We start from the raw sequence: 20,036 nt of genomic DNA, 5'->3' as shown, positions 1-20,036 counted from the left end.
CAACGGAGGGGGAGGTGCTGATCTCCCCTCTCTGGTGACCGGTGACAGGACATGAGGAAATGGAATGAAGCTGCATCAGGGGAAGTTCAGATTGGACATTAAGAAAAGGTTCTTCACTGAGAGGGTGGTCAGTCACTGGAACAGGCTCCCCAGGGAAGTTGCATGGCACCAAGCCTGACAGAGTTGAAGGAGCCTGTGGACAATGCTCTTAGTCATATGGTTTTGTTTTAGGTAGTCCTGCAAGGAGCAGGGAATTGGACTCGATGATCCTTATAGGTCCCTTCCAACTTGAGATATTCTATGATTCTATGATCCAAGCTTTGGGTTACGAATTGGAGTGAATTTTCTGGCTTTAACCTAGCAATTAGCTGTACAGCCTCAGATGCAGTTTATGGATTTTTATACCTTTGTGGATAATTCAAAATCAGTTGATTTCCACGCCTTAAATACTAGGACTTTTTTTTTCTCCCCTTAAATTAGATGCATCATAAAATAATGAAGTTGATGACGTTCACTGCTTTCTGTTACTGAGTGCAAAACCATCTAGTATGATGAACAAGAGATAGCACGTTGTGTGAGAGAATGAGAATAACCAGGTTATTCTCTTTGTAGAAGACTCATGAGTTTGCTCTGTGGTCAGCAGTATGCACTGGAAGGGCAGAAGGATCCCTGTGATTTTAATAGTCTCTGAGAGGAGGCTTACGTTGCACTGAAGTATGAGGCAGATGCATTTAAAAACCAAAATGTCGCTCTTGCAACCTCTGATTTACTTATGCTGCTTCCAAACAATTAACAAAAAGCACTGTTTTTGTACTGAACTCTGTCATTCAAGTCTGCAGCTTTTGATTTGCATCCTAAAACTGATCTACTTTTTCCATTTTTTCATGGAAAAGCTATTGTCAGTGCCATGGTTTTGGGGGCTAAAAGAGCATAGAAAAAATACATTGGCGTGACACGAGAGCCTGGTTATTGAATTCTCACATTGAAGGCTGAGTCAAACTGAGAGAAAGGGCTGGAGCATTCTTTTAAAGGAAATTTATTTGACTCCATGAGGGAAAATTCTTACTTTATTTTAGGTTACAGTTCATTCTAAGAAAAATGTCGCTGGGCTTTTTTCTTTTTTCGTAGTTTGCCCCATCAACAAAACTGAAGTTATTGAATCTTCTAAAGGTTGCTAAGGCTGCTGATGTAGAGGCCCAGCCTAAATGAGGACCATATAACTGAAATACACTGAAAACCTAATGTCAGTATCAAGCGGAAATTTGCATAGATTTCAGATCTGTTTCTGATTACTTTGTTAGTCCGTGTGTTTAAGGAATTTGCAGCTATAGGCAGGCATAGAAGAAAAATGACTAAGCGTGATTTCTAGATGGTTGAGCAAGAAGGGAATGGTTCAGAGAGCTGTAATCCCCAGGTATCTGCATATAGTTTTGCAACACTAGAAGTCTATTTCTGGGAAATACTGACGTGGAGAAAACTGCCCCCAAATGGTTAAGGTCTGTTTTCTTTCATTTAATTGCATTTTTTCTGTCTTTTTTCACCCCAGGTAGCAGCTGCTGGAGGACATCTGACATTTACAGTCTCCTATGACTTCACAAAGGAAGAAGAGACAGTTCAATTGATGGTTCAATCTGATGTCATCATAGAGGTAAAGTGACTATTTTCAGCCACCAAAAAAAAAAAAAAAATTGCCTACTTCTTCAGATGTTCAGTGTGAAGCCTGGTGGTTGAGGACACAAAACAGCAGGGTGCACGTACTTTCAGCTAATTTGTAGTATGAGAAAATGGACACACTTCAGAGAACTAAAATCTTAAGTATCTCAAGGAGCCTCTGGCAATATTGCAGTAGCTTACAAAACTATATTCTTCCTGTTCATCAGGAAGAATGAAGAAGTAAAATAATTGGTTGTTTGAGGTAACACTTTCACATTCTTTCAGCAGACCTGTTCTTGTGCAGCTCGGCTTTGTATGAATTTGCTTTTGCCTATGCAAAACCATGACACTAGGTTTTAGCTGAATAACCTAAACTTTCTTTTGCACTGACTTTCAACTTTATCAGGTAAATCCATTTCAGGGTTATGGAAGGTGAATGTTATTCCTGGTATTTATTATTCTTGTAAAATACATTATTCAATAAATCCTGTACCCCAACTGGCTACAGATAGAGCTTTTTTCCTGCCTTTTTTCATATTTAAATGTCTCTCTCTCCCATGACTCTATCTAGGGAGGTGACTTGAGAATCAGCACTCCAAAAGGGGGCATTCACCTGCAGCCTTCTGAAGAGCACACTGAAGAAATTGTGCTGAAACCAGAATCTTTCTCTGTGCATGGCACTGATGTTCCAGTCAGCAGGAGGGAGTTCATGACTATCCTTGCAAATGTGAAGAGGATCCTCATAAGAGCCACATACAGCTATGGGATGAATGCCATCTACAGGTGAGTGTGGGAAACGTGTCCGTTTGCTACAGGCAGCTTCTCAAAATACTTTTCTTTCTTCAGACAACTAAGCTGATGTAATTTAAAACACACTAATTTATTATCATGAAATCCATAGCATTCATTTACACTTTCAAATAGTTGTTAGTATTTTTTTCATTCTGGGTAGGCAGGAAGAGGAGAGGCAACAGAAAGAAGCAGCTTTGTAAGAAAATGAAATCACATGGACTATTAAGGCATGAATGACAGTTCTATAGATATGTTTATTTTGTGAACACTGTAATTCCCATGTATATAGTAAATCATGGAGTGCAGTAATGACATGTTGAAGTAAGAGATGATATATTGCTTATATATTGTTTTCCCCATGTAATGAGCATACAGGGCCACATTAACAGTGGACCAGAGAAGAATATCCTAAGTCTCTAAGCTGGAAAAGTGGCTTGAGGGGAGTCTTCTATGTTTTTAATCAGTACCACACACAGAACTGGCTAATCCCAAAGCCTTTCCCTTGATTTATGTCAGGTTGCTGCCTGGACTGCTTAAAACCGCTGATTTCATGTGAACTCTTTTGAGTCTTCTGATAAAATGAAAGACGTTATATGAGACGACACAGTTCTATCTCAGTGACTGCAGTTGAACAGGTTGAACCTGTAAAGCTCATCTTGCATTTAAAATTTTCGTAAGTGCATGAGCAAATATTCCAGGTGGGCTAGAAGACAGCCTCTCTCCTGATACTGTATGATTGCACTCTGTCTATACATTAATAGTTAGATGGCATAAAAAATATTTTTAAAATGTGCGATGGAAATTATTGCATAGTAGTTTTCTACTCACAAGGCATGAAACCTGAAATGTTCTCTAACCTATACATCACTTGGTTCAGTGGCATAAGCCAATTTGGAATGGAGGGAGCTGATAGCACATTAGTGATTATTTGCTGAGAGCATAGATACAGTTTTTGCTACTGTGAAATTTCTTAAGCAATCCAACCATCATTTGAATACTTAGGTAATTAAAATACATCCTAAATTGAAAGGCAGGTTGTGTCAACAGCATGCAGTTTTCTGATTTGAGCTTTGACAGTGTACATTTTTTCCCTGCAAAAAGAAATCATGTTTCTTCTCTTTCTGTGGCTAATTAGTATGTATTACCTCTCTGTAAATAAGTTTGTGAATCATAACTAGCTTGAGTTTGAGCCAAACTGTTTCCTAATTTGCTCATTTGGTCATCAATCTTGCATCTCCTTGCATCCAGTTTGAAAACCTTTCATGGCCCATCACCTTTCCACCCTGGTGTTAGAGGAGAGTCAAACCACCAGGCCAGAGCTTGTCTCTTATGCATTATGAGCAGACCATAAGAAGCTGTTAACCCACAGCTTACAGTTGAGACTAGTGGGAGCTCAGTGAGTGTTGTTTCTCCACCCCGTTCTCATTCAAATAAAATTAAAAAAAATCCATTAGTCAGAATTTTCCAAACTAAAGGAGTGCAGGAGCAATTCTGGGGTGAACAATAGGGGCTTTTATGCTATGCTGTTTTAAAGGAGATATGTATGATTGACTTTGTTTGGGCCAAAGGTCTTATTAAGTATTATGGGAAATGCAAACTTCAGCTATCAGTGGTTTACATACATTTGTGTACTGACATTTGCACTAGAATGAGAAGGGGAGCTTTCCTACAAAAACCACTTTGGCTAGGCAGTTAAAATCTGCGAAGAAAGTGCATTGCTGGACATGTACTGGCTCCATCTTGCCTCTACTGTGGAACAGTGGAGGTGGGACAGATCAGATCCCCTCTGGGTGACAACACAGAGCTCAGGTCAGCACACACATGTAGAACTGGCACAGTCTGTAGTTCATGCCTTGTAAGTAAGAAGCGGCAGACCTGTCAGTGGCACGTTTGGAAGACTATGCATCGCCATCTGCATCCCAGATTACTGCTTTAGCCACTTGGCCACGTGTGGTGCCTCACTGTTTTGTAGTCTTGTTCATATACAGCCTTTGGAACATCTTAGTGGTGTGTTATAGATAACTTTCTGAAAAAGTGTCCTGGAAATATTCTTCAAGAAGTGCTCCGGGACAAACACATAATTTATGCTTTGCAGGTTAGTAGCCACCATCTTCTAGATACAGTGACATTACAGTTAGGAAGGTTGGTCCCTTAAAGACAATTATTTAAAAGGAGGTTAGGGGAACGGACTGAAGTAATTTTGAAGAGTAAATTTTTTGCTAGAAACGGTTTTATATTACTGGTACATCTCTAGCTGTCCCTATGGTGTCTCTAGCAGAGAATGCGATGGTTACTGTGTTACTGTGATTACCATCAGCATGTCCAGAAGTCTCTGAAAATAGTTTGCTCTAAAGTAAACACATTTTATTGAGTGCTGTCAGGGTGCTCATTGCAGTTTAGTGTGACAGAAGAGAGGGTGTGAAATTCCAATCACAAGTAAATGAATTGGATTTTTCATCTTTGATTTAACTGGAGGAATCGTAGTTTCACCCATCAGGGTGGGATTTACTGGGTGGAGTTAAATCTTCTCAGAACAGTGCATGCTCCCAGTCACATGATGTAGCCGCAACAGCATCTACTGTCATCCAGCCCAGCTTATGATCTGTTGTTGTAGGCATATTGCTGATTTTCAGGGTATGCCTCAGTTCTGACTTTTTATATTCTCTTTGAATTTCACTCATGCTAAAACATACTAGGTGCAAAGCTGTGCTCAAAACTCTTAAGATCATGCAAAACAACTCTTTTCTCCGTATTCTGCCCCTTTAGTACTGCATGGAAACTGTCCAGACCCAATGAAGAGGATAGTCTTTGTAGTATCTTGGGCTGATTAAGGGCTACTGTTGATGGGCTCCAAAGGAAGACATTTTTGCCGAAAAACTAATGTAGAGCTAAGCTTTAATAGATAAGTAGATATGAACTAAGAGTTTTTTATTGTCTTTTAAACAGGTATGTGTGGTGGACAGATGGATATTCCTCTGAGAGAGTAAAGAGGGTCTGGCAGAGAGACAGAAATATTACAGGGTTATTAGATCCTTCATGAATGACAATTTCTGCCTCAAAGCATCAGCAGAATTATGCAACGTACTAATTAGAGATTGCTATACTAAGCAACCTGTTCAGTTAAATACTGAAAGTTTTCAACATAGATAATGACATCACATGTGTAAGGATTTCCAAGGGTGCTATTATAATCTGTGCTTGAGAAGAGGCCAGAATGAGGGCACTGTAAGATTAAGCAACTTTCTTACAGTCACGTAGAAAGAGACTTAAAAATTCAGCGAGTTGTCTCCAGTAAGCAAGAGATTTAACTTAAAGATTACATGTTTCACCCTTGTTTAGTTTAGCCTACTAGAAACATTAGTTAATCAGTAGCACTTTCAAGTAGTTACTAAACAATATTAGTGCAGTAATGGTGAGTTTGACTCAAGCATGTTTCTGAGAACATTTTTTGGGTCATTTTAAGCTGAGAATGTTGTTATTGCTCTATGGCATAATTAGGAAGCTTCCTCAAAAGAGTGGGCTTTCATTTAGATGCTCAAGTAGGATAAAAAATGAGAACACAGAAATGCAGCAATCAATTTGAAAGTTATTATAACTTCTGGGTTTAAATTGAGATCCTGCTCTAACTTGACAGATCTTCCAGACTGTTGCAGTTAAGTCCATCTGTGGTAGAAGCAACAGGCCAGGAAAAGACAGCTCCCTTATCATTTTGTTTAATCTAATATTGTTAGCTTGTGCTTCAAAGGAAGTTTAGTAGCACTGTTTCTTCAGTTTTAACATTCAGAGTGGCCACTGATGGTAAATGTTGTAGACACTCAGATGGGCATTGGAAATTGTGGTGCTGAAGATCATGGATTGCTTGCAACCACATATAGAATCAGTGCTAGGCGCAAGGAGAAAGAGGAAAGGAAAGGCCGAGGGTTTTCTTCCGTATGCAGAATTGGCTTCAAGACAAATGAGCAATGATTGGCTCAGTACTTCGTGTGCCTTATGTAGCTGATGTGATTCAGATGCCCGGCATAGCAGACAGTAAACTATGCTGATACTGCCTGAAACGTCCCCTTCCCTTTTAATCTTGTTTGGTTTTAGAAGTCAACAGTTGCCTGCTGACAGTAACAGTCAGCTTAAATATTTGGTCTGGATGTCGAATCTCAGATTGTTCATGCATCTCCAGGATCCAGTGCCCCATTACTGCCAGCATTATGTATTTTAATGTATGCAGAATGGCATCGAGGAATCAAAATTGCAACATCAAAATGGGAGGGGAAAAAAATCACTGCAGCTTTCTTCACTGAGTAACTGTTAATGCTAAAAACTGTTAAACACATTAAAATCCCATTTAGCAAATAGCAGAACGTAATGAAAATTGGAACAATTCAGTGAATACAAATGTGGGACAATACTGGGTGGACTGTTTCTGTGTGTAAGCTTCTCTTTGTTCCAAGATCTGTGCTAAGAGGGAACTAGCTGTAGTTCAAAGGATAACTAAAACTTGGCCTTATACTAGTAATTTGTTTCTTCATTTACAGATTTTTCTCCTTAAATTGTTAGATTTTTTACTGTTAAAGTCATCAGCATTTGATATCTAATATCCTGGAGATTGGTTATCTTATTGTAAGGAAAGCTCGAAAGGATGATTGCAAAATAAGCATGCAGCAATGGAATGAAGGGGAAATATTGAAAAGTGAGAGAGATCTTACTGAAGATCTGGATAGGAACATGCATCCTTCCCTTAAAATAGTTTCAAGAACCTTTTACAGAGGTTCTAATATCATCAAATTAGATTCAAGTTTCTAACTGCATAATCTGCAATGGTAGTCCCTCCAAAGTCCAGTCATATCCCCAGTGATGGTAAAATTTCTGTTTTTCTGAAGTTCCCATCCTAATTTCAGAAATCTTCCTTTTTTTCCCCTTACCTTTCATGTCTGTCTTATTGAAAGTAGTCACAAAATTGAGTGGGGAAATATCCTGTCTTAACCTTTCCTCCAACCACTGCAGTAACAACAAAATATTTTTCTTGGATGTTTTCTTATCCAAGGTTATCCAAATTATTTTCGGGATTTTTTGGCAGCCAAAAGATAAATGCCTTAGCATGAAGGAAAAAAAGTTTGTTTTACATTTTCCAAAGAAAATTGATTCTTTTTTAACAAAATGCATGTCATGATAGAAAGGTATTTTCTGCTGAAAAAGACCTCATCAGAAGCTTTTCAGGTAGCTCTAGTAATCAAACACTCTGTTACGATTGCTGGGTGAAAATAGAAGTCATTGAGCCTCTATAATGCCTTAATGTCCTTATGAATTATCATAAGAATTAAATCCCAAAATCCCAATTTCTTTCCCCAAATGGATACTGTTGAGGTAAACTACCTCTGTTTCGCATATTACCTGTAAGATTATCAGAAGTCTTTTGTCGTCTCTCTCATCATACTTCCATGCTTTTTTAAATAAAAATGTGTTTGGTTAAACAATGGCTGTTTAGCCAATGTCTAGCATTTAGTTTTTAAGGGCGATTCTGCATGGAACAGAAAATTCTCCAACTCTGTCTTCTCTGTCATTGGGGAAACTAAGGTATATGGTAGAAGATTTCCTTTTTCTTTCATGTACATACCTTTTTCTTTCATGCTCATAAGACTTAGATCCTCCTGGACAGAGCTGAAATCTTTTTCAGAGGTCAAATCTCCAAAATAAAAATACCCTATAACCAAAACTTAGTAATGTAATGTTTTAGAAAGCTGGAGTAGTGGTTTATAAATTTTGAAGACACTGCTTAGTGTCAAATTTGCTATATATACAGCTGCAGTGCAAGTTGGCACTTGTGGCTTGCAGGCCAGGAATAGCCTTCCATCTACTGATACAGTGCTGTGAGACTTTTTTGATCTATTTTTATCAATGTGTGTCTGACCATGTCCCTCACATGATGGGCAAAAGTAGTAACAAGCCTACAGACATGTAGTTTAGGAAGAAATAGATGAATATGAAAACCTCCTTATTTTTAAACAGGAAAACATAAACAAGCCACTGAATGTCACTATATACTGTTTCTGGCATCCAGCTGCACATAGGCTTCCATTTAACTTGCTACATTAACTGTTTAATTTCTGTTACATCCAGACTAAGAAGCGTTAGCATTGAAGCTGCTGACCACACTTCAACTGGGAGAAAGGTGGCGTCTGCAGTGGAGTTATGTGACTGTCCCCCGGGGTATGATGGTACCTCGTGTGAGGTGAGTATCACGATGCAGTCTAGAACAATTGTGCTAACACTGTGATAGTTGTAAGCAACCAGTGGCCCTGTGTTGGTAGCAAATAGTAAGAGAGCTGTCTATTCCTGTTAGGAATTTAGTGTATCTTGTCTAGTTACCTTTATTTCTAGGTGGTGGTTCATTATATTTGATATTTGAAATCTGAAGTTTTACACCTCTGTGGTGATTTCTAAGTTATGAAAAGACATTTCTCTTAACAAAAAGAAAATGAAAGCAGTATTTGTACTCTTCAGCCAATTGATATTACAAATGCATGAAACTATCACAATTAGAAGGAAAATGGCAGTTATCTGACCTGTGCACAACAAAGCTGGATCAAATTATCTGAGTTAATGTGGTTGAGCTTCCTCTTTTGTTTTCCCAGCGCTTTGCCATTTGCCTTGGAGTCTTTGAGGACTGTGTGTGTGTTCTTGTGAGGATTGTTTCACTTTAGTTTGGTCCTGTTACAGATAATAACATACATACATGCTCAGAAAATACCCACTTTCCTAACAAATTCATTAGTTCACACAGAATGTGTTCATACAAGTATACATATGATTAACTAGCTCACGTGGGCATAGCTTGGGGTAAATAGAAGCCAAAAAAAAATTCTGCAAAAGCTTTGCCTTTAAGGAAACAGTTTCAAACACCAAGATGCTCTGCTTCACAAAACTACAAACAGTATGCCATTTACACAGGCACTCTAGGCATTTGCTTGTCAACTCTCTTTTTCTTTAAAATCTTCCACGCTTATATGTGATATTTAGGGCTTAAAGTCTAGTTTCATGCCAAATGTGGTTGCTTGTTGCTGGCGCTAGATAAACTAATGTAGAAAGAAGGCCTGAAAGAACTAATGGATATTCCTATCACTTCCAAAATGGTACAGACAGAAAAAAAAAATGGAGGAGAATATTGCCTACATTGGCTGAGAAATAATTTTGAAGTATGACCATTGTCTGTCTGTTCAATTATTTGAAGAAAAAAGCTGGATGAAGTGTCATTGTGCTTCACGCTTTTTTTTTTCACTTGTCCATTTTTCCTCTCAATTCAGATTTAGGTGTGGTTTCCCAGAAAGCAGTTGGAAAGGCCCTGACTGTAGATGTTTCAATATCTACTTTTGTTATAGGAGCTGAAGGTTTGGGTAGAATTCCTGCCGTGGTGTTGCTGAAATTCTCTGTCCAACATTGTGTCCTTCAATGCTAAACCTTCTCTCCAATTCAAAACAGTCCCTGAAATTTGATATATACTTAAGAACATATTCCACAATAGAAAGTACATTTATAGATAGCTGCAAATTTAAGTCTCTATACACGCTAGTGGGCATGGACACTCTTTGATTCCTGCCCTGGCTGAGTGCTAACCACAGACCTATTGAACTAAACCATATTGCAGTCCCTACCTGTACGTTGGTTTTCCTCCCAAGACAGAAGGCCAAGAAGATATGACAGACTTCTGCATGAGCACACTTTTCCTGTGTCCCCTCACTGAATTTCAGAGCATTTTGGACAACTGAGAAAAAGCTGGCGTATCTTACAATAAAAATGATATAGTTAAAAATTTTAGTTTCCATGCCCTTATTCACTGAATTCATTTCTCATAAGTCTTTTGTAGCAGAGGTTCAACATATCATATGCATTGAACAGTTGTGCTTGATAGAAAAAAGTGGGGAAATATTTTGGTGTTCTGAGTAGACGGTTGTGCTTTTTATAACAAAGACAAGCAAGAAAAAAAAAAAAGTGAAGTTTTAGATTTCCAGGCAAACTAGCAGTTGAGAAAGTATGGAAAGATTGAAAATGTGGATTTTTTTAGAATACTGTATTCGTTTCTTCTGAATGCTTTTGGCCGTGTCCAACACTTTGGTTCTTCCAGTTTCAACCTAGCAGAGTTTCATTTTTATTGATTTTGTGCAGGTTTTCAGTTTCATTTTTCTCTTCTTCATTTAATTTAATATATGTGTTTGTTTCTTGCATAATGATGTTGTGGTACCTGGCATAGACACTGCACTAAAAACAACCATTATTTACTTATTTTCTTGCTGTGAATGTTTTGGTACAAACAGTCTTCAGAAGACAACAAATCCCATTTAAAATATGCTGTCTCTTGTGAGATTGTTCCATTACACAAATTTTAAATTAATTTTCTACAAGATTCTAGTCAAAGAAAATTGTAATGTTTTTGCTAGTATATCTGAGAAATGAACACAGAATTGCATGAGCATAGGTAAAGCAGAACAAATTTTAAATTTCAAATACCAGTTGGACTCATTTGTGATAGTTACTTTGCTCTACTCATGTGAATCTTCTGGCCTTTATTTGTCAGCATCTTCACATCTAATTGCTCTTCTCCACCAGATTTGTTCCCTTTCTATCTACTCTTTTGCTTCCACTGTGGAAGAAGTTGTGTTTAACTTGCATCACTATGATGGTCGAGAACTTTCCTGACTCTTGAATGTTACATCATTTCTTTTGTTAAGATCCCAATCTGTAATCTTCTCTTTTAGTTCTGTTCTAAGCCTTGCTGTTGATATTCCATGTCTAAGCCCTTAGAATTAGTGACTTTTGGAGACTTATCTTGTGCAATATCATGCATATCTGTGCACGAGATCATTCTTTTCAGGATCACTGAAAGAGGAAAAAAATTTATAGATTTATACAGGAACAGCTTAGGCAGTTGCATCTCATGCCACAGAAAAAAAATAGGGCAATTTCTTTTAGCCTGTTTTTCTTTTTTGGATTTTATAACTCTGAATTTTAATTTTTGGTATTTATGGGTTTTGTTAGGAATGCGTAAGCAAGAATGAAAAGAAAGAAAAATAAGGATAATGTCTCAGGTTTTGGAATTTTTTTTAAAAGAATCATTTCAATTCATCTTCAAATTACTTTCATGTTTTGCAGGAGTAAGACAAAAAGGGACATTGTCTTTATTTTTATAAAGGAGAATCTTCTTGTTACTTTTTTGGAGAGCGTATGTGAAGGGGAAAGGATTTTCTTGATTAAATGATACTTTTAGTATTTTATCACTACAAAACTTTCTCTTTGTATTAGCCAGGTGCTTTTGAAGGTCTGTCATGCACTTTCTTATATTATGCAAAATCCTTGGATCACATGAGCAGTCTTATTGAGGAAAGATAGTTTGCAAAAACTATAAAGCCATTTGTGAGATATATAGTAAGGAAGACTGCTGCTTGGCATCTTATTATGAAGAAATGGAACAGCTGAATTTTCGCTGATGAATCACAGTTGTACGATGTCACCTTTCCTAAGAAAAAACTGGCCATGCATTTAATATTGATCTGAATTTAACATTTAAAAAAAATAAAAAATCAGAGCACTTTCTTAAAGGGAAATGAATATACTTTATATTTAAGAAGCACAATTTGTAAATAAAAGGATGGCTTTGTTTTCAGCCTGTGCTTTATTTCAGTGTAGCCTTTTGTTAGACTCCAAATGAGAGAGACTAAATGGTATTTTAATTACTCTTTGCAGCTGAACTTCTCAGAAAAGGTTTTTGTTGTTTTGGGGTTTTCTTCCCTCCTTCTCTCTCCTTCAGTATTTTGCCTTCTGGCTATTTTTCAAACTGTACCTCTTGCTTTGATGCTGTCATATTTCAGTTCTTCATTTATCTGCTTTATTTTACCATTTCAGAAGAATGATCAAGTTAAGGCTTCTTCTAATCTCACACCTGTCAATAAGGCTAAGGTCAGTGCAAAGCCATAGCACCAGGAACAACAACTTTCTAGAGAAATGTTGGTATTTTTATTAATTTGACAAGTATGTTTTTGTGTGTGCAAGTATCAAATTCAACAATATTTTAAAAATCCCATTCCTTTCTCTGTTCAAGCGAGAGTTTAACTTTTTATCTAATTTATCTTGTAGTCTTGCTGGCCTCGACACAGGCGTGTGAATGGCACAATTTTTGGTGGAGTCTGTGCACCGTGTACATGCTTTGGTCATGCAGAATTGTGTGATGATATCACAGGAGAATGCTTGGTAAGTGTCACTACAAGAAAATTGATGGGCATGGCCAACATCAATTCACTATACCTGTGCAATTGAATTAACGACCTCTAAGACCTGAAATACTCAAGGAGAAAAAAGCCAGCAATTAACAGAAGAGATCTTTATGTTGAACTGTTGCTGAAGTTAAGGATCCCCTCACACCAAGATATGGTAGCTTCTACAGTTAAAAAAAGGAGTTTTTTTATTCACAAAGGATTTACGTTTTGAAATAGAATCAATATTATGAGGTATGGCATGCAGAAAGCAGAAAACATATCAATATTCTTCCATGCAAGATTTATCTCTCCCTCCCATCTGTTTCCTGCACTATATTCAATTTGTAGTATGTAGCAGGTAACTTTGTAAATTCTGTTCTAGTATGACAAGAAGATATTGTTAATGGCTTCCTTCATCTAAATTCCTACTAAACCTTGAAGAAATACTTAATAAATTGTACTTCAGAAAAATAATAAAAGCATATGAGTTGGGCTAAATAAACTTTTTTTTCTTGTAGGCTATGGAGATTTTATGTAGTTACCTACTAATTCAGCAACTAAATCTGTGATGTTATCCATAGCAAGCCTACCAGCACACCACTATTTCCAGCCCATTCAGTAGCCTTTTGGAATGGGTGAAGTATGCTGAATAGACTGTTCTGATTAACTCAAGGGCATTTTTAGTTTTATATTGTCTGACATGGCATGAAGCTTGAAACAACATTTCTCCTTTCATTAGTCTTGCAGAAACACAATTTGAGCCAGTGCCAGTTTAGTGGGATATCATACTCTCATTTCCCTGCAGATTTTCAAGCAGACTCTGTATTGTGCATGTTTCTAAATGTTCCCTTTTATTTCCTTAAGAAAAAGCTGCTGGGAAAAATCCAAAATGAAAATTCAGGCTTTTTTCAATGTAATTTGGCACTTAGAATTATCACTGGTCTTCCTGTTTTGCCCATACAAGATGTTTAATTGCAGTGCAAAACAAGATGTCCTTAATGTGTGGATCAGTGAATTTTTCAAATTGCTTTTTCATGAATAGAAGCTTAATATGATTCTCAATTTAATTATACTGTAAGCCTTAAAGAAATACCTAGGATGAAAAATATGTATTACATGACAGTCATGTTTTGAATCGTTTGCGTATACGCAATGAAAATATTTATCACGAGGGTAATACAGATTTGTGTTTCTCGACAAAGATAAAATTTACTGCATTAATGACCGTAGCCTCCAGCTATGATGTCTAACATCAGTGTGGGATAAAATCAATTAAGATAAAAGAAAGGGAAGGGAGAATCCTGTTTAAGGTATGTCATACCTATTGACTATTTTGCTTAGGGGTACATAGCCAGATGTGAGTTCTGAGGTTGCTCGCTTCCGTGTCTTCAAGTTTTAGCCCTTGCACAAGTTCCCTCTTTATTTTTGTCTGTAGCGCTGGCCTGGATATGAGAGAAGGCCATATAGTTGCATACTGTAGTGCTTTTTTGCACTTTTCAGGTGATGTGAACTATTGACTGAGACAGTAGAGCTCCCCCTTCTGATGTTTCAAGGGTGCTGGTGTAAAGATAACACAGCACTGGCAACGAAGTGGAAAATAACCAGTTGAAAATGTACTTTAATCTATATGCATTATCGAGCATTCTGTATTTTATGTGTTCTGTCTGAGCTTATACTAGATCATGCTATAAAGAAGAGGTGCACAGGGAGCTTAAAATCAGTTCTGGATTTTCTTGCAGCTTACTTTGAAAACACTGTAAGTGAAGTTAGATTGGTTAGTATCCATGCAGGCTATTAAATGCTGCTATTCAATTTGGATCATAAGCCTTTTGAAGTGAAAGAGAGAGAAGTCTGAATGCTGAAAAAGAGAAATGTTTCACATCAAAGGCATTCTTTCTATTGAGGTTTACACAGCCTTTTGGTCTCCTCATTATTATTCATGGTGTTTTTTCAGTAATACAACAATTTAGGCACCTAATTTACTGATATGATACTTCTTTTTGCTCTTCCTTAGCTTTGAAATGTAGTTGAAAAGCAGCTGAAATATGTTTTTGACTCATGATAAAAGCTGAAATCATCTGCTTCGACATAGGCCTGTATAAAAAGCTCATTTTAACGCGTATCTTGCAGTAACCTGCAAAGCCCTTTGATCCCCACAGCAACCATATAGAGAGCTGCATGGTACATCATTCTCGTTACCATTGTGATATACATAACTGCTTTGGTACGTAGGGCAAGTTCTAACATTCAGAAATACTCTTTTGTAGTGTTACACACACACATTTACGGTAGCTTTAGGAGGTTGGTTAAACCTAAACCTTGTAAAAAGCAAACACATTTCAAGGTGTTTCATTCATTACAGGATAGTACGTTCCTATTAGTAAGCCCAGAGAAAGCAGATCTTTCTCCCCTAAGATATGCTCAAATTGCTAAGTGGGCAGTCCCCAGTGGCATCCATTTTGTATTTTTTAATTCTCTGTGTGTAAATGGCATATACCATGTAGATTGAGGCCAGTGTCAGAGATAGCGGACGTGTGCTTTAGACAGTGTTCATCACAGGAGTGACAAAATGTCTTCACCTATCTTCATATACACAGTAACAAAATGATACATCCTAAGCTAAATGCCGTATAGGCTATACCACAGGTGAAAATTAGGTAAAGCCTCTGCAACATCCTGATTGCATTTGTAACACCAGGAAAGGGAATCGTCCATGTAATCTTGACATTACGGTAGTTTGAAAATTCCAGAAGAGCATATTCATGCTTCCAAAGACGTAATACCATTGCCTGGTCTAGATGGCTAGGGAATATACTAAAATAGGCACCCAGGCTTTTTTTAACTAGCTTAAACTAGCAGCTTCCCTGGTTGTCTCCGATATCCTGAGGAAGGGCAGCAGCGTGCCAAAGGCACTATCTTGGACTCAAGTCATACTCCCTGATTAAAGTTTTCTTTTCATCACTAGCCTTCTATTCAGACTGTTTCTTTCCATATTCATATACGCTCAGCTGCACATGCAGCTAAGCAGGAGTGGTTTTCAGTGTGAATTTAGGGTTCCCTGATACTGGGCATAAAGATGTTCATTTGGTTTCTTCCAAGGGGAGGAGAGCCGGCTCGGTAGGAAATGGTGGAAAACACACTCCAGGACACCAGCAATAAAGTCTGTGGGCAACAAGGTCTGAGCCGTACATAAAATTTTGGACAAAAATAAATTTCACAGTCTTGCTTACTCACAGGTTGTCTAAGTGAAGTTTAATGGTGTTTGGAGATAAAAGAGGTCCAGAAAATTGATGCATTCAAACTAGTTTGAGATCCAGTACCTGGAATTTGAAAGCCTGAAGATTTGGGCATAAAATCGTTCCTGGCCACGAAGTCTATGGATCTATGGAACAAGGCATTGATTTTACCAAAACCACTAGATCAATGTGTTGGAACGAACTGTATTTCCAAGGGAATAGATCAATGAGTTGGAACAAACTATATTTCCAAGGGAATAAAAAGAAAGCGTATCTAATGTACTGAGCAGGTTAGGGACAGTTGATCATGATCTTCTTTATACCTAGTCTCGCAACACAAAAAAAAATACTAAATGTTCCTATGAACATGAAATTAAGACTTCACAGGCTTAAGCATGTTTTAAGGAAATAATCTCAGTATAATTAGACATTGCTCAAACTAGATGATGCTCAAAACAACTGCTGTACATTTGACAAGTTTCAAACTGAGATTCAACCAACTGATATCAAGAAAATACAAATTTCTCATGAGTATTGATAATATCTTTAGAAGGGCTAATAACTCATCTACTTCAGTACTTAAAGTGATCTGCAAATTTGGCAAATTAGTATAAAGTTTAATGCATCACTGGAGAGAACAGGCAAATTATGTCACATCTGCATACTACATAATCCTTGTTCTTTGTCCTGCAAAGTCCTGCAAAATCCAGACTGGCTCAGGGAAAAGTGTAGGACCACACAAGATCATTATTTCTCAGCTGAACTCTAACATATACACAGTGCAACATATGCTCATATTTTGGTACTGTATGTGCGGGGTTCTTTTCTTTTTTGTTTTTAAACTTACTGATTCATGGTGAGGAAGTAAGCAGATAGAGAGATCTGGATTGAGGAGAATTCAACACAGTACGTGGAAATGACTGACATTAGAGTTTCAGAAAATAATTCATCAAAGAGAAGAAGGTCAGCTCCTTGTAACATGAATTGTATTCCTACAAAATGGAAGGTTTCAGGTTTTTTACTTGAAAAAAGCAGAAGCTGCCAATACCGCTCTGTAAGAGATGCATAGCTTTAAAATAGTGTGTTAAATAGTCCTCTCACTTTAATAACATCCTTGACATATAAGCCATTCATATTCTTCAAAAACATTAAGATATGTCTTCAAAAACATTAAGATATGTTTGAGGATATTTAAAGCTAAACTTAACACGAAAGAAGAATCCATTATTTTTCAAAAAAGGTACAAATAATTTGACATGATGCCTTAAAAAGTTGAATTGCAAAGGATTTTTCTTTTGAAACACTTACTTAAATTATTTTTGTCACATCTTCTTTTAAAAGCATATCTTAATGTTCCCAGCTACTTTTTCAGTATGGCCGGTAGATTCTTTTTGAATGATAGCACTTAAAGTAACAGTCAAATGGACTTAAATGACCTAATGAAGTAGAATTTAACCCAGCTGATGGTTCTAAAGGCATAATTTTGTTTGAGTAAGAGTCTCAATAATTGGTATTAGCTCACAATCAACCAAATATGTGAAAATGTAATATTGTGACTAATGCTTTCATTTCAAAGATATGCTGATTGTATATACAAGCAATAAGAATGCACCCTTTAAAACAGCAAACAGCATTTCTGGAGACAGATGCTTTTGACTGCAGTGTGCTCATGACTGAAAAGGGTGTTGTGCTTTTTCAGCTGCCCAAATGTATGGTACTGACTATGCAGAGCACAATGCAAAAAACCTTCTACAAATCATTGCAATCCTGGAAAGTCCTGAAGAAGAAATCAGTGTTCCTTAGAATAGTGCCATTTTCTTTAAATATCAGTCAGTACCATATGCATGACTCATGCAAGTGAGAAAACAATTTTAAAGTGTTCTTAAAAATATTTCAAATTAAATCATGTTTGGAAGCACCTACACCTTTAAAAAAAAAAACCCTCAAGAGTTCTTAAGCAGCAGCTTGGGTGAAACAGATTCTAGATTTGATCTGGCCCATCGACTAACTCAGATCAGAACACAGCCCATTAAATAAAATCTGTCTCATGGCTTTCATTGTGGCCTTTTCAAGTTGCCATATGCTTTTTCAGTCTATACCCAAGCACATCAAGATGGCATTTAAGAGCCAAAACCATTTCTCCTGCTTTCTCTGTTTTCACACTGTGAAAGGGCTACACTGGGTGTCTTGTGGCAAATAGCAGTGAAAGGAATAGTGTGGTGTGCTAAAGATGTGGCAAAAAAAGGAAAGAGTCTAAGCCAGAAAGCTGATTTGCTGAGCCTATCACGAATCCTGCCAAATTATTTAGAATTTCTAAATCCTATATGGTGAGGGGGAAGAAGAGTAGAAGGGGTGATTACTTTTTGAAACTTGGTTCTTACAAGTCATCGTGGGAAGCCTATTCTCAGTGGACCAATTCCCATTCTGCCAAAAGATCATTTAATTTGAGATCAGGCCAAAGGTTATATACAAAAGTGCAGATGTAGTGCTGCCATTTTTATGTAGTACATTGGATGTTTCATATGCTCAGATAAACTGTCTCATATTATGAAAGCCAGTCCCATACAGGAACACAAACTGTTGGATAGGGCCCTATATACAGTATACTCATCCTTGTTTCTACTCATAAAATAGAGTCTGGATGCTATGCTAGCAAACAAGTATTAATTAAGTAATTCAGGCTTCGCTACTGTTCACAAATATATTTAGTATACTGCTAGCCATATACCTTGTAAAATGAGCTAATGCACTTAGATGTGAAATGTAATAATTCATTTTTATAAATTATGTAGTCTGGGCTGTATTTCTGGGATCAACATCTGAAAGCTTTGTCACAAAATGTGGCCTGTTGCAAGACTGCAATACTAAACCTGTTTTGTGCTGCTCTGAAGGTTGGTTTTCTTTAAGCAACCTAAAACAATAATGTGGCTGTTGTATGATGGAAAGATAAAGGTCTGCAGTTAAATATTCTTTTAGTTTTACATAGAGAAAAAATATCCAAAAGCCCACAAATACCTGACACGTATGAAGCACTGATTGTGACAGCTAACCTCTAGAACTGGTTCTCAACCAGTAGCAGAAAATTAGAATATACGTTGCAGACCTCTTACAATCCTGTTGAGAGGATGAGCTAGGTGAATGACCTTCAAGGACTTTCCATATGTAAGTTCTTTAATTGCGAATTTGTACTTTTTATCTTCTGTTTAGGACTGCAAACACAACACAGGTGGTTCATATTGTGATAGATGTCTTCCTGGCTTCTATGGTGAACCTACTAAAGGGACAGCTGAAGACTGTCAGCTGTGTGCTTGCCCCCTAAATATACCTTCTAACAAGTAAGATGTATATTTATTGCATATTACACTTTTTCACTTAGTAAATTGCATAACTTCTTAATTTATACTTTTGCATGCACACTTGAGATTCTTTGTGTTTTAATCAAATAATATATTCTGTAACATAAACTTTTATTCTCTCTTTACAATTTTATAGAGTGCTTAGCTTTGCTGAGAGGCAAAGATCAAGACAAAAGTTGGATGAGACTAGGCTAGAAAGAACAACACAGAATGTGGATGACTGCTTTTTGAATCAATAACTAGCATTTGCTTTTCTGTCCTCCTTAGGAGTAGTTGTTTCTAGTTTTAAAGCTGAATTTACAGATTTGACGTGTGGGTTTTTTTAATAATTGATTTTAAATTCAATTTATGTTGATCAGATAAAATAGTGATTTCTTTTGCCTTTAATTTTCCTTTTCTTCCAGTCAACATTCAGTGATGTTGATTCATTTGGAGACTGAATTCAGCCTTAAATAATTGATTTTAAATTCAATTTATGTTGATCAGATAAAATAGTGATTTCTTTTGCCTTTAATTTTCCTTTTCTTCCAGTCAACATTCAGTGATGTTGATTCATTTGGAGACTGAATTCAGCCTTAAATCTTGCAACTGAAAATGTTTTGTCAGCATATCTCAGAATAATCATTATAAATTTGTTTTATTAAATAAAAATAATAGCAAAAAGTTAATCAAAACTCTGATCTAAGAACAAATGTTTCCTTCATTACAAAATCTTGTCTGTGCTACTCACTACCTACAATTTAAGAGATCAAGTGGCTTGA

The 20,036-nt window shown here is 36.9% G+C and overlaps 1 protein-coding gene across 1 annotated transcript in view; it reads left to right on the top strand.

The window, feature by feature from the left end:
• The window catches only part of LAMA2 (laminin subunit alpha 2), a 299,682-nt gene that overhangs the window by 122,198 nt on the left and 157,448 nt on the right, over nt 1-20,036 (top strand). Inside the window, exons 13-17 of the mRNA XM_019472632.1 lie at nt 1,551-1,648; nt 2,225-2,436; nt 8,557-8,668; nt 12,565-12,678; nt 19,127-19,254. Of these exons, the coding sequence (XP_019328177.1) occupies nt 1,551-1,648; nt 2,225-2,436; nt 8,557-8,668; nt 12,565-12,678; nt 19,127-19,254 (664 nt within the window). The remainder of the gene's footprint in view (nt 1-1,550; nt 1,649-2,224; nt 2,437-8,556; nt 8,669-12,564; nt 12,679-19,126; nt 19,255-20,036) is intronic.

This window comes from Aptenodytes forsteri, unplaced genomic scaffold (assembly GCF_000699145.1).
Source record: "Aptenodytes forsteri isolate BGI_AS27 unplaced genomic scaffold, ASM69914v1 Scaffold82, whole genome shotgun sequence".
Lineage (NCBI taxonomy): Eukaryota > Metazoa > Chordata > Aves > Sphenisciformes > Spheniscidae > Aptenodytes > Aptenodytes forsteri.
Note: the sequence above shows the minus strand (reverse complement) of the source record. Positions and strands in the feature narration are given on the sequence as shown.